Here is a 15,728-nt window from a genome sequence, read left to right on the forward strand (position 1 = left end):
CAAGCTTCTCCTTATAATTCATAAACAGCTGACCCTTATCAGGCTCCAATTGAAATAGATGGGTCTTGTCAATGAAAAGTCCCATGTCTTGAAAAGTTTCTGGGACACATCAAATGTGTATGTTGCTAAGATCACTAGAAAAATGTTTGGATCTCTCTAGCGCATTAGCAGCTATCTGCATGCCCATGCGCTCCTCTATTGGTATAAGAGCAAAGTACATCCTAAAATACGTACTGTTTCTACATCTTGGCAATAGCCCCTCGGCGCACACTATCCTTCCTTGATATAGTTAAAAAGCGGTTTCAAAACCTAGTAGTTAATACCCCTTTTTCTTCTCTGCAACCTCATTCCAACAAAGAGACGTTGCGAACACGTCTCTGTTAAATCGCTTTTTTTTTAAATTCAAAGTGCTCGTCTGAACTCAAATCTAGGGCACCCATTTGCCCATCTTTCTCAAAAAACACTCGAATAGGTACCACTATTATGAATAAGTTCGCCCACTCTTTAGATATAAAGGCAGATTTCATGAACAAAGTTTTTTTCTTAAAAGAACCGATCTGTGGAACACTGTTCAGTTGGCATGCTTCCCAGCCCACTACAATATAGTAGATTTCAATTCCAATATATTAATTTCTTGTTAAGTTGACCCCTAAAATAATAAAATTATACCAAATTTAAACTAATAACAATTACTACACTACCACCTTACAATCATAAACCCTTATCCTCGAGGGATCTCCAGGCCTTTATATGTAGTCACTACTTGTAAAATAGTTTATGATTTCCTCTGTTAATTTTCTTTTATATGTGTACAGGTATTTTAATGCAAACATTAATTTTGATGTACTCTTCAACAAATTTCAGCCTGAAGATGGTCCGCTATGAGAAACAAATCATAAAATTATTATTTTTTTTAATTTTATAATTTGAAATTTTGCTCGGTCACACGCAAGGCCAACAGAGTTTTATAATAGTATATATATATATATATATATATATATATATATATATATATATATATATATATATATATATGAGTGTATGTTTGTGTGTCTGTGAGTGTGTGTGTGTGCGTGTGTGTGTGTGAGGAGATTGTTTGATTTATATTAATAAAATATACTATTCACACGCAGATTAATTTCTGTGCTGTAAAGTGTTTCTGGAGTGTTTCTGGAGTGCTTTTAGAGTGCGTTTTTTGACAGCAACGAAGAGTTACCACTTACTCATGTATTTTCTTCAAACCTTCGTAAAATGATTTTCTGTATTCATTGTACACTGCTTTTTTGAGTTTAACCGCTCGATAATCAAATAAGTATTCCGCTGAGACATTTTATAAGTTTGGCGTTAAACATCGTATATTTCAAGGATTAAATTTTCCACCTCAACATTGTTGTCACCAAACCAGTTCTGATATTTTAGAATATATAGCACGGATACTTAAAGCTACATAACATAATTTATACCCCTAAAACTATTCGACAAACCCATAATGCTGTCCGTTATTTTTCGCTGATTTAAAAGATAGCTTTGGATTATCTCTGAGTTCTTTCATTTCGTCCTAGTGACTTTCAATATATATACGTTTTATTGTTGGTATATGAAGATTTCTTCTTGTCAAACGAAAGGAGGCCCTAAGCGAGTTCTATGAAAAGATTGAAAGAAGACGAACACTACTCGGGTGTATTCGACCAGCGCTTACTTGTCTGAGTTATGAAACAGGAAAACAATGATAAAAACCTCCTTTTTCTTGGTCTAAATTTGGCATTGTTGTAGTGTTGCTTGAGTTCATCGAACTGAACTGCTAGTATATATATATATATATATATATATATATATGTATATATATATATATATATATATATATATATATATATATATATACTAGCAGTTCAGCTCGATGACCTCAAGTGTTTTTTTTAATTTTTAAAATCGCAACTTTATAATATATAAAAATCGATAGATCATTAATTCTATAATAATATATAAGAAATCTGCAAGAATTAAAATATCATACTTAAGCGTATTTTACAGTCTGGCTACGCCGTTCGTCCATGCTAGTTTGGATAAATGCTTTTTCAGTTTTAAGAAAATAGCTGCAATAAAGTCAGAACGTCTTCATTAATGCTGAATACCTACAGAATGCTAACATCAATATATTATATATGAATCAGTTCCCTTAGGAATTTCCACAGGCCCCGCTAGTTTCAATTTACTTGTTTTTAGAGACACATTAAACATTATTTCAGTGCGTTTTAACGAGAAAATCTTTATGGTTGTATTACTTAAACAGACATATGTTTCGCTTGTTTTATTTGAGCGATTACAAACCCAAGCATTTCACCGGTACGAAACCACAATTCGTCATTAGCGACTTTTCATTGTTTTATTATCATGAACTTCCAAGCAAATTTCATTTTAAAGTCATAAAATTGGACGTATCTTGCATTATCCCACTTTTCTTTTCGCAATGTATGAATGGAGTATTACGATTTCATCATTCAAAAGAGTTACTGATTCAAAATGTGTTAATTCAGAGATGTTTACCCTGTGCCCGCGCTGTTTTTCGCTAAAGATTAGTCATATCCGCTAGTACCGATACGAAAATATATTGTGGCAATAAATATCCCACATAAAACTATGCCATCATTGTCTATTTGTGTGTTATCTCATTATGTTTAATGTATCCTTATAATTCATTAGTAAAGATGGGTGCGCTTGAGTTAATCAGAAATATTACTAGCTGATTTGTTAGACACAGAGAAATGCCATTTCCTCGTTCACCATGCGCTGATGCCGAGACCAAAGTCGAATTAAGAAAGATAATCTAAATTTATATATTAGGCAGAAACAAGACTATTATATTAAATGCTTTTAACTTTGAAAACTAAAGGTGATAGATTAGCAGAACTGCCACGTTTATCCTGAATGCGACAGACCGCCTAAAATGTACATTAATATTTAAACGCAAGACACTTGCGGATATGCGTGGTTAATCTTAAACCAGTACAGACCAGCTTAAATTCTAGGTCAATGCTAAACATGTAAGATCAACAGAAATTCTAATTTACATTGAAATGTAATAAATTTTCGGAAATGCATGTTTACATTTCAATGTGACAGGAAGGCTGGGAGTTTATTTACATTTAAATACGACAGACCGGTGGAAATACTGGGATCAGGTAAAACCTGACAGACTGGCGAAATACCAGTTCGCATGTGAACATGACGCACAGGCTGCATTGATAATCTTCCTTAAAACATTTAAACGTAAGAACTGGGCGTAATTGTCGACGCTAAGTGTATCTTTTAGAAAGCGGATTTCAGTTCGTTTACGAATAGCACGTGTTTACGTACTATATATATATATATATATATATATATATATATATATATATATATATATATATATATATATATAACATCATGTAACCGTTAATATACTTGCCTTTCATATTTGAGCATTAGGAAAAAATAAATACCAGCAATTCGAGACAGTAAAGAACTCCATCAAATATCTTTACGTGTACTTCTGTTCCACACCTTTTCTAGTGTATAACATAGTCATTAAACCAATGTTTCGTCTCGCTAGACTTCAATGCTTGTATTTAATAGTAATCGGATCTTAAAACCTTTACTTTCAACGATTCAACTAAACTTGCAATGATGGAGGCACGTTGGGGATAAAGAAAATAAAATAAATAAATTCTCTCGTGTATTTCTTCTAAACCTCTACATAGTCTCACACAGAAATGTTCAATATGTTCGACTTGAACTTTGGTTTTATGATAGACCGGTTTACTTATCAATCTGGCCACGGTATAATTCCATGTCAATATTGTTTCCAGTTGGCGCATGCTTCCATCAGAGATTTGTCAGATCGTAAATTCTGACAGCATAAATCCCCTAAGTAGGAATGTTTTACGAGACTTGGCATTTTCATGTTCTGAGCTCTCCGATCGGAACAGATATGTTTATGATATTATTAGATGTTAGGCTTTTGACTGGCCTCTAAAAGTAGCAATTATCTTTATGTATTTTGCAAGATGCAAATATTAAAAAAAATGACAAATCACTTCAAAATAAAACGAGTAAAATCCGTCAATCAAACAAAGAAAAAATGGTCTTTTAAATTAGAAAAATGACATTATCAAGAAATGTATACTGTGACAAACTTCTTAATAACATTTTAGGACAAATCACCGTGAAATTCATTTCATACATAAAACTATTATAACACAAGAAAAACACACATGCACACACACACACACACACACACACACACACACACACACACACACACACACATATATATATATATATATAAGAGCAAATAGTTAATAAAACATGTAAAAACACTTTGAAAAAGAGGCACAACCTTATTTAATCTTCACACTTTGTCTCGGCAGCTGTGTTAAACGCATATCTTATTTTTCTTTTATTAATATTCTTGGAATTTTTTCTCCTTTTCCTTGTACATATTTGTTAATTATTCCACGGATTTCGGTATTTTGGATTATTTTGGGACATCTTCCATTCACGCGATTTCCTTGGATTTTACTTGTACGAATGGAAATTTGATTAACTTTCTTGGATTTACATTTTTGGATTTTACCGTCATTTGATACTTTACCTTTCACCAGACTAGTCATTCACATGAAATCACGTTTTTCTTCTCCATATTCCCCTTGCTTAACTTTTTGCTATCAAATCTTTGACTTATTTGCAGTTTCATCAAATACTTTTGCATGCAAAATCCGATCCCGCATTTTGCTAATTCCTACCCTCTGATAGAAGGAAAGTATTTCTTCGAAACTCCGCGGATTAAGGACTATCCACTTATTAAGGGTTTTCTCTTCAGATCAAATATATGTATAACTCTTTTTCAAAGTGATTTTTAACATGTTTTATTTACTATTTGCTCTTATTATAAGCTCTATCTCCTATTTAGTTTTATCAAGTGTTTACATCTGGTTGAAATTACTTTATAAATATTAATTCTTTGACATTTATAATATACTTTAGTTTCACCATCTTGAATAATTTCGGGAAATTTATTTGTACTTTTTATTTTATATGTATATATATATATATATATATATATATATATATATATATATATATATATATATATATAACACATAAATAACTATATGTGTGCTATGAATTTCAGTGCTTACATGTTTACGATTTTGATGCATGTTACACGCATCCTTTAATCTAAAAATTCTAGAAACTATTTCATTAAGTCCTTGACACCTTCTTTTGTAAGCAAAAGAAAATCTCTTAGGAATTAATTTGATTTCAATGCAATTATACTCCGGTCCCCACCCCGTCGTATTCACAACTTTTGTTTTATTTGCGATTTTCCACGATTTCATTCTGTTGGTGAGGAACAAAACAGGGTCAGGAAGCCTTTATTTTTATTTTTTTAATCATCATGTCAATTGGTCTGTATTCAGCCATATGTAAGTCTTGTAACCCCAAATCTTCTCATATATATATATATATATATATATATATATATATATATATATATATATATATATATATGCATGTGTGTGTGTATAAATGAACATTACCTATTCCCTCAACTATAACATAAAATGACGTATGATGTTTTTCTTGTTTCTCAAAGTTATCAGAATTCTCAACACTACTTACCCTTGAAATACAGCTCCTATAATTTGAGCATGGAAAAATGTTTCCAATTATCCGTACGCCTTTGTCAACATCGCTTGACGGAAAATGTTTTATGTTTACGGTAAAAAAAGTAGACACATACTACCAATTTATCCCCCTCCACACACAACCCAACAATCACAGAAACAAACAATTTTAATAAGGGAAAAGTTATATAGGTTTCTTTACGTTAATTCTGTTTCTAAATCTGTTTAGTCCGGTATATGTTCATAAAGAGATGTAAACCAAAATACTTACGATTGGGATTGAAACCTGGAAGATGCTCAGGACATGGAATAATTGCTTGCTTGCCAGCTACCGTATAGTTCCAACATCCAAACCCATCAAATTTACTTGGACAATACACTTTTCCTATAAAACAATGAAAACAAATAAAATAAAGTAATCAATAATGACAAACAAAAAGCATATAAAATTTTAAAAAGCGATTTGCACTACTAAATATTTTTATTTGAAAATCGTTTTCTTTATTGATTTATGTTTATGTGTGCACACGTATATATATATATATATATATATATACATATATATAAATATTAATGAATAATATATATATGTACGTTTGTACACATTTACACACACACCAATATATATATCCATTTTAGACAACTAAGTTGTAGTTAGTCCATGAATATGCTCAGTCTGCTGTACAAAAAAGCTAGTAGGTACATCAATTCTCAGCCTTGCGTTGGGTCCTTCTCATCCCTAGATCCAACATTTAACAAATAACTAGAATCTCCCAATGTCTAAATGAGATGCGTAAGCATAAGGAAAATAGAAGCTGAGCTGGTTGCGAGACGACGACAATGTTGCTTTTACTTTCACGTTCAACCTCTATGAGTCAACTATTGTGTATAAAGTGTACAAACACAGATAAAAGATATCTATATTGAATACCACATATACGTACGATTTCAGCATACAATTTCGTAACAATGCTTGATATGCCGTAAAATCAAGCTAACAAAAGAAAAACATAATAAAAATATGTCTAGTACGACCTGGTACATATTCCTGTAATTGTACTCGCATATTACACATTTCCTGGAGTACAATTAAACGTGGTGAATCAAATAAGGACGTACGATCTCGCTTCTAAGAAGCTCCATATACCAGATGTCAATTTGATTGAGATTACAGATTGTGTATTTATACACTTATAATGAGAACCGCCTCAAGCATTTAAAATTACTTTATCATATTCGAAATGAATGTGACAGTTTTCATAGTAGAAAAGTGCGGCTTATGGAACATATGCAAGAGATCATTATTGATTTCCTTCGTTCAGGCGGGTATTTATGAAAAGAAGTCTTAAAGTAAGAGATAACCCAAGCAATTAATCATTTATTCCAACCTAATGATCCAACTCATCCGGCGACAATTTATATATATATATATATATATATATATATATATATATATATATATATATATATATATATACATATATATATATATATATATATATATATATATGTATATATATCCAAATATATTTATACATACATACAGATATTTACATACATATATATCTGCATATGTTCACATATGTACACATACATATATAGACATTTATACATACTCACCCACACACATATGCATATATATGTATATATATATATATATATATTTATATATATATAACGAAACAAACCAAGTTATGTGTTCATTAAAGTTTCGTCTTTATTTTGAGACTTTCTTCAGAAGAATGAGATCTCATTCATTCAGAGGAAGTTTCGAAATAATGATAAAACGTTGATGAACACATAACATAGTTTGTACCTTTTTTCTCTTTTTTATTGGAATACTATTTCTATTATAACCATCATATATATTTATATACATAACTGTGCATGCATAGGATGAACTCTTAAGTGTCTGACGCGTTGAAGATCATACATTTGTCCAGTTATACTCTGCTTCCAATGTTTGTGCCGCATGTATGACACAAGGCAAGCCTTGTTCTCACGAATCAAGTCGCACGATTACAAGTGAGTGATAAAGTAGGCACAGTTTGTTTTCGCACTTTAGGAAGCTTGGCTTGATAAAATATTTTCATTTTAAAATTGATTTTCCTACTAGTTTTCTTTTACAGTAGAGTGAGCGTATTCATGAACTAATCACAAACTTAATTGTTTAAAGTGGTAATTGCTTGTGTCAGATAATCCACACTTCTTGATACATGCTTGTGTTGACAGGTTTTTCCATCTTTTAGGTGGATTTTCGGCCAGAACTGAAAGAATCTTGAAGTGACTAATGGTAAGTGACGCCCTTAAGAGCCGCAAAAATCTTCTAACCTTAAAAAATCCAGGAAAACAACGAACGACCAAGCTGCTGTACAATTAGTATTTTAATAACTAGCAGTTCAGCCTGGCTTGTTCATAACTGGCTTTACGTGTGAATACACTTTAATAAAGATTTCAAATGTTTAGACCAAAATGTGTCTCGGTAATTTCGTTGAGACGCAGAGTCCATTTTTTAAAAATCTGACCCCAATTTTCACCCCCTTTTACATTCATGGCTTTAGACTCAAATCAAAATACAAAGTTTTACCCACGTCGAAGTTACCTTCATCTAATATTTCAAGTCTTAGGTCCAAAATAGGCAGACGAATTTGGTAGAATCTGCAAAGGTCAACTCTTTTTACTTTGATCTTTTAGCACCGAATTCTCGCTCCAAAACTGATTAAAATGCTTGCCACATGTTTGTATACCCGTAATGTATAGATTCCCAATGTTTGACCCTATGAGAATTTACCTAGACACCGCAGAAGTCAAATCTTTTGAACTTAGACCCCTTCGCAATTCAAATGTTCGACCCGAACCTATAAAAAAAGCTTGCCCTTTCTCGGAATATATTTTTATGTACAATTTCAAATATTTGGAACAGAAATTGGCGGAGTACTTTGGTAGAGACGGCAGAGGTCAAATTTTCTTGATTTTGACTCCAATTTTGACACGTTACATTTATTTTTTGTTCAAATCAAATTAAAATATTTGATCCAAGTCCAAGTAATCTACATTTAATATGTGAGGTGTTTAGGCCCAAAATTGGCGGAAGACTTTAACAGAATAGAAAGACTTTGCCGATAATTTCATGCCAAATCTTGTTATTTAAGTAAAAAGTTTGTATTACTCTACTTCTGTATCTGCAAATATTAATTCATATTATGTTTGGTTTAGCTGTTTGGTAAGGGAAAACTGCTTGTTATTCTAGCCTTTGCAATTAATGATAAATTCCAGATCAGGTGATCTGCATGTTCAGACATATATAGATAAAGTAGCACATTATAATGTAAATATATAGCTTGCAACTTTATATTCTGTTTAAATATAGATATTAATTATAGGTCAGTACATTAATTACGGAAATGACATGATCTAGATATAATACCATCTCAAAAGTATATATGAGTTCTTAATTTAGAACGGATGCTGTTTTGTATCATGCACAAGGCGGTTGGGAGTAGAAAGGGTTGTAGTATTGGATTGAGTTCAGACATAGTGTGAAACGAAAAATAGTCAAAAATAATTAATTAGTATTACGATAGCAAATTCACGTGATAGGATTTGTTTTCTCTAACTATACAGCTTTATAAATGTACGCAGGTTCCTATATGTATGAATAGAGTTCATTACTAATGCAGTTATAAATATAATGTCTTCTAGTATTTATTCTGTTTAAATGGATCAGAAGTATTTCAAATTACATTATTATGATAAATAAAGTTATGCATTCGTGACCTAAGAAAAACGCATGCCATACCCGTGCGTCAGAAGCAAAGACGGTTGTTGAACTCTTCACAAAATTGCGTTTGAAATAGTGGAAATTATGTAGGTAAAAAAGTCTGGGCCACAAAAGATTGTCCTTTTTAATGGCCCAACATAGGACACTTTACTTTTGGAATGACACTCGAAATTAATCGATCATTTTGGAACACATTCAGCATAGCGGTCGTGATTTTGGCTGGATCTAGTTTTATAACGTGTCATTTAAACTGAGAAAACGTAAGTATAAGCGGTATATCTGGTAATGTTTTCTCAATCATTACATCATTTCTCTCTGATAGGCTCATAAGAGTAGTGGTTGATGGGCAGAAATCAGAGGTCCTCAGTATTAATGCTCGTCTAGTGGAAACTCCAGGTTTTGATAAGCTTCTGGGCTTGACCACTCTTGACCTGAAATGGAACACGTACATCAAATCAGTTGCCAACGTCGCTGGAAAAATGGCATGATACTTCTACTGCTCCAGAAGATATCTCACTCCTGATGCAATTCTCTATCTATGTAAAAGCCAATTACGTCCAAGTATGGAGTACTGCTGCCGCATCTGGGAAGTAGCTTCTAAATACAGCCTATCCTGCCTTCACAGAGTGCAAAATCGGCTTCGTGGCTTAGTGGGGGATGCCCTTGTCTCTTACCTGCAACCTCTCTCCCACAGGAGAGACGTTAGGAGCCTGTATTTTTTTATCGTTATTTCCATGGCAAGTGTTCGCCTGAGCTCCAATCTTTGGTACCCCCTTGTACATTCTTTCACGAAAAAATACCCGTCTAACTGAAAACACTCTCAAAAACGTTCCCCACTCTTTATCTATGCCAAAACCAAAACGTAGATTCCATGAACAAGACTTTTTTTCTTAGAAGTGTACGCCTGTGGAACTCTGTTCCGTTTGCCTGTTTCCCACCTAATTCAAGTCCAACATTAACAAATTCCTGATGAACCGCCCCCCCCTAAGTAAGACACTTTATCAAATCTCCAATAATAACCTGCTGTACACGCAATAACCCTTATCAATGAGTGGCTTCGAGGCCTTGATAAGTGGTGACAACCATGTAAAAAACACGTCTTCCAATACAAAATTATTTTTAAGCTAGTCGTATATGAAACACACCTTTAAGGTCTGAATAAAACTTTGAAGTTATTTATACTATGAAGCATTAAATATTATATCAGAATGAACATATTTGGTATTAATTCATCAGAAATTTGTCTAACATTCTGTAAAACTTAAAATCTCTAACGAAACTAAGAAACAAATAAAATGTTATTTTTTTTTTTTGGAAAAACTGTCTATTAAACCATAATTAGAGAGAAGTGTAAAACGAAGAAATCGGATCAGTTTTACTTTTTATAGCTGAGTCTTTATATCTGCTGAGACAGTAGAGTAATTATTTCTTAAACTATTTCAAAAATGACAGCCTGGTAAAAACACGCATACACAAGACAACAGTGATTTCTATTTCTGAGGGTTCAGGACAATAAATCCCTGTGTCAAGAAATGAAAACAGCGGTCATCTAGCATAAAATACCATTTCTTAAAGATAACATAATTTATATGAAGTAAGGTGAACTTTAACTTTAGCATTTTTTAATATCTCGACTCTCCTGATGTACTGCTTTTTTATGTATTATCAGTATCTTCTGATTTTAATTAGACATTTAGTATTAATCTTCGTGAAGATATAACCAAAAAAACATAACGTGTAACAGATCTTTGTCGCCACATAAAATCATGACGTAATATGGTAAATTTTGTGTCACGCTCTGAATGTTTTTGTATGCATCGTGGTTGTATTGAAAAGTATTTTTACTATCTTTCATCTAAATGTCGTTGCTGTTGCTAATTATAGACAAGTAGAAATTATAAAGATAAAAATGTGCGTTATTCTACAGTATTTCATGGCTATTGGTAAGACAGTATATGCTTATGCAGTTTGCGCCGAACTAGACTGTTAAGCATCTTGTACGTTTGTTTGTTTTTGTTTTATTTTTACACGGTGGTCACTCAGGGATAAGGGTTATTGCAAGTACAGTACGTTAGCGTGGAGATTTAATAAAGTATCTAGTTAAGGGGGCGGTTCATCAGGAATTTGTTAACGTTAGACTTGAAGACGTCCAAGTTGTAGTCAGGTGGGAAGCAGGCAGACGGAACAGAGTTCCACAGCCGCGCAGTTCTAAGAAAGAAGTTTTGTTCACTGAATCTACGTTTTGATTTAGGCACAGATAAAGAGTGGGGAACATTTTTGACAGTGGATTCAGCTAGACGGGTGTTTTTCGTGAAAGAATGACGAGGGGGCAGTGATTGGAGCTCAGATGAGCACCTGCCATGGAAATAACGATAAAACAATGACAGGCTCGTAACATCTCTTCTGTGGGAGAGAAGTTGCAGGGAAGAACAAATGGCATCCCCCACTAAGCCACGAAGTCTTTTTATACTCTGTGAAGGCAGGGTAGGCTGTTTTTAGCAGCTCCTGCCCAGATAGGGCAGAAGTATTCCATCCTTGGACGTACTTGGCTTTTATATAGATAGAGAATTGCATCAGTAGTGAGATATCTTCTGCAGCGGTAAAAGGATCCCACCATTTTCCCAGTGACATTGGCAACAGACTTGATGTACGTGTTCCATTTCAGATCAGGAGTAAAGGACAAACCCAGAAGCTTGTTAAAACATGGGGCTTCTCCTTGACGAGAGCCATCCATTTCAATTGATGCTAGATGGGGATCAGAGTGCTGATGATATAAAGATAAGAGTTTGATTTTAGATGAATTAAAGGTTACCAGCCACATCTTCCCCCACTGGACCACGCGCTCGAGATCAGATGAGAAAGAATCAGAAAGAACTTAATCATTTATAGCCTTTGATGTGTTGCTGTAGATGGTCGTGTCATCAGAATAGATGACAAGGAATGATTTAAGTATGTGTTTAGGGAGGTCATTGATGTAGATCAGGAAGAGAGTTGGGTCCAGGATTGACCCTTGAAGGACTCCAGCATTAATACTGAAGGCTTCTGATTTTTGTCCATCGACCACTACTCTTATGTGCCTATCGGAGAGAAATAATTTTATGATTGAGAAAACATTTTCAGTTCTACCGCAGCTGGAAATCTTGTGAAGTAGTCACTTATGCCATACCTTGTTGAAGGCCTTTGATATGTCAAGAGCAATTGCCCTAGAAAGGAAGCCGTTGTCAAGAGATTCACTAATCCTGCGAGATATAACCGTTAGCACGTCTGCGGAAGATCTTGCAGAACGGAAACCATAGTGTGTGTCACTAAGAATGTAATTTCTGCTGAGGTAGTTTACTATTTCTCTATTTAATATGGATTCAAGCAACTTACTCATAACACACAGAAGACTTATTGATCTGTACTGAGAGGGGCATGACTTATCACCTGAATTCTTAAATACAGGGATTACTTATGAGGTGTCGGAAAGCACTTCTCCTTAAGGCAACGCTTAAACAGTTTCGTAAGTATGGGAGCAAATTCTGGTTGAAGCTTTTGTAATACTATACCTGGGATAGCGTCAGGGACAGTTGCTTTACTGGAATGAAGGTTCTTGATTAGCTGACGACTTCATGCACATATATTTTTATGTTACCTAGCGTGTTCTGTGTTATAGGAGGAAATATAGGAAGTTGCTGACATTCGTCGCATAGGATAGAATTAGCTGCCAAGTTCTTTGCAAATAGTTTGGCCTTGTCTGATGCTGACGAGATGACCTCTGGCTCATTGATAATGGTTGGGATAGAACGCACACTTCTGTTCATGATCCTATTTGTTATTTGTCAAAACTGGTGGGAACCAAGCCGCTGATCAGCTACTTTGGATTTAACAGACTGGGCATATAGCTCTCTTGCATTTTTATTACTCTTTTACAGTGGTTTCTGGCAGTCCTAAAAGCAGCTTTAGTCTCAGTGCATCTATTATGTTGGTAGTTATGGAAAAAGGTAATCTGTGCGCGATAGCAGCAACACATTATGGGGAGAACCATGGCTGGCTGTTAGGTTTTTGTTGGAAGTTTTTAGATTGTATGAATCGGTCTATGCCTACAATCAGCCATTCGGCCAGACCTTATTCTATAGAGGACACATCTTTTTAAACATGGAATGCAGAGGTAGATCAGCTATGAATGTACGGAAGCTATCCCAGTAAGCCATAGAGTATCGGTATACAGTACGGTGGAGAGGTACGTCTGGGGACTTATTACATTTCATTTTTCATCTTAACTGATACGACGGAGTGGTCGGAGTATTCTAGAGGAGAATGAACGAAACATGAACATAGCTCAGGGGAAGGTGAGAAAAAAGTCGAGGAGGCTTGCATATTGACCGGTAGTATCGGGCACAAGGGTAGGTTCGCGATCAATCTGAGTGAGGTCATAAGCAATGGCAAAATCATGACAAAACCGTCTGTCTTAATTGAATGGGTCAGCCAGTCCACGTTATGGACGTTGAATTCACCACATATGTGGATGTTAGCCGAGGGATGTGTAGACAGGAGGTGGTCTATTTTCTCAGATATACTCTTAAAGAGAGTAACTCCGCTGTTATGGGGCCGATAGAGGGCAAATATAAATGCAGTGGTGTAAGCAAGTGCAACGCGGAAGCACATATTGGGTAAATTAGGATCTTCTCTAGAGATATCCCTGCCACACGGGAAGTCATCTTTAATGTAGGCACATATTCAATGCCCATGATTTTGCTGTTAAGTCAGAGTATCCATTAAGTGTGAACTCATCTAGGGAAGTTTCGCTTAGAAAGAATGTGCCCGGTTTCGTCTCCTGTAATTGGTTTTCAACCTCTGGAATGTTGGAACGTAAACCTCTGATGTTGGAGAAGAATACCTGGTAGTAGGAGTCTACGTTGAAAAATGGGGTTCTAGATTTATTCGAGTTTTTCTGAAGATATTTCATGTTGAGCTTTTGTGATTTTTTGGAACAGGTCGGCATACTTCGTTAGAGCAGGATGGAGAGTGAAAATAAGAGAGAAAAAGACACGACAATTTTTTTGTAACATATGAAAAGGTAAAACCATAACAATTCCCCACTAGTATGACATCGAGAGGCCCCACCATAGACCACTGTATGGTCCAGAATCCATTCACCAAATGGCAATACAGCAGTCCCAGTACGTTGCGCCTGATGATAGACCAGCCTCCTTAGTGGTTAATCCAAGGTTCGAGTCCCTGACTATCAGGCGGATAACGTCAACTCAGACAAAACGTTTACCTCCAGCACCCTTACTAGTGACATGGCCACAAGGTTAGACATAGAGACAGAAAAATATCCGATATCTCAGACTACTATTCACCAAGTACTACCGACCTTTTAAGCAGCTTTTTCTTCACCCTTTGTCAGAAAAATCATTCATTTGACAGTTTCCATCTCATCAACGGGAAACATGCAGTCAATCAGTGATATGACAAATAAATCTTTCAGATGTAATCTGCAAGAACATGGAAACGCATTTTAGCACGCAATCCTCTGAATGCATTTATAATACTGGAAAATAGGCAAAATACAGTTTTTATGTTTCTCTCATGAAATTAATTCCTTCCGAATTAGAAAGGCCTCAGTATCGTCTTCTGTTTTCCAGCCTACAGAAACACGGATTCAAAACATAATGGGCCATTTGTGTTCGCGGATTTTAAAATTGTTTTTCAGAGCAAGTAAAATCCTGTGATTTAATGCGATCACATTAGATATCAGGTTATATATTGATCACGAATGACAAAAATGAAAAGTAGACTGGAATGCAATTTGAATATTCTTCCAATTCTATTCTTTTGTAGATTACAAACTGCACCGCATATCATATAAAGCCATTTTCTAAATTATACACCTTGATCTCAATTCCAGATATTCTCGTATATATATATATATATATATATATATATATATATATATATATATATATATATATATATATATATATATATATATCAAAAATTCTGGGGATTTGATGATAGATACACGAAATAATAAAAAATGCCCTTTACATTCCAGAAAAATACTTACTAAGTTCAACACATCACAGACTTCGCATTTGTAGTTTCAGCAAAAAATCAATAATTGCACAAATGGATTATTCTTTTTATTTTTAAATAGAAATCGGAAGTCACGCGCACACACACACACACACGCGCGCACATACACACACACACACACACACACACACACACATATATATATATATATATATATATATATATATATATATATATATATATATATTACGTTGGCGTTA

General features: G+C 34.3%; 1 protein-coding gene across 1 annotated transcript in view; it reads right to left on the reverse strand.

Annotated features, from left to right (window-relative positions):
- Positions 1–15,728, reverse strand: part of LOC145291449 (calcitonin gene-related peptide type 1 receptor-like) — a 299,341-nt gene that overhangs the window by 136,852 nt on the left and 146,761 nt on the right. The window contains exon 3 of the mRNA XM_080137306.1: positions 5,938–6,051. Within this exon, the coding sequence (XP_079993432.1) occupies positions 5,938–6,051 (114 nt within the window). The remainder of the gene's footprint in view (positions 1–5,937; positions 6,052–15,728) is intronic.

This window comes from Euprymna scolopes, chromosome 12 (assembly GCF_053919585.1).
Source record: "Euprymna scolopes isolate OS-2025 chromosome 12, ASM5391958v1, whole genome shotgun sequence".
NCBI classification, from domain to species: Eukaryota; Metazoa; Mollusca; class Cephalopoda; order Sepiida; family Sepiolidae; genus Euprymna; species Euprymna scolopes.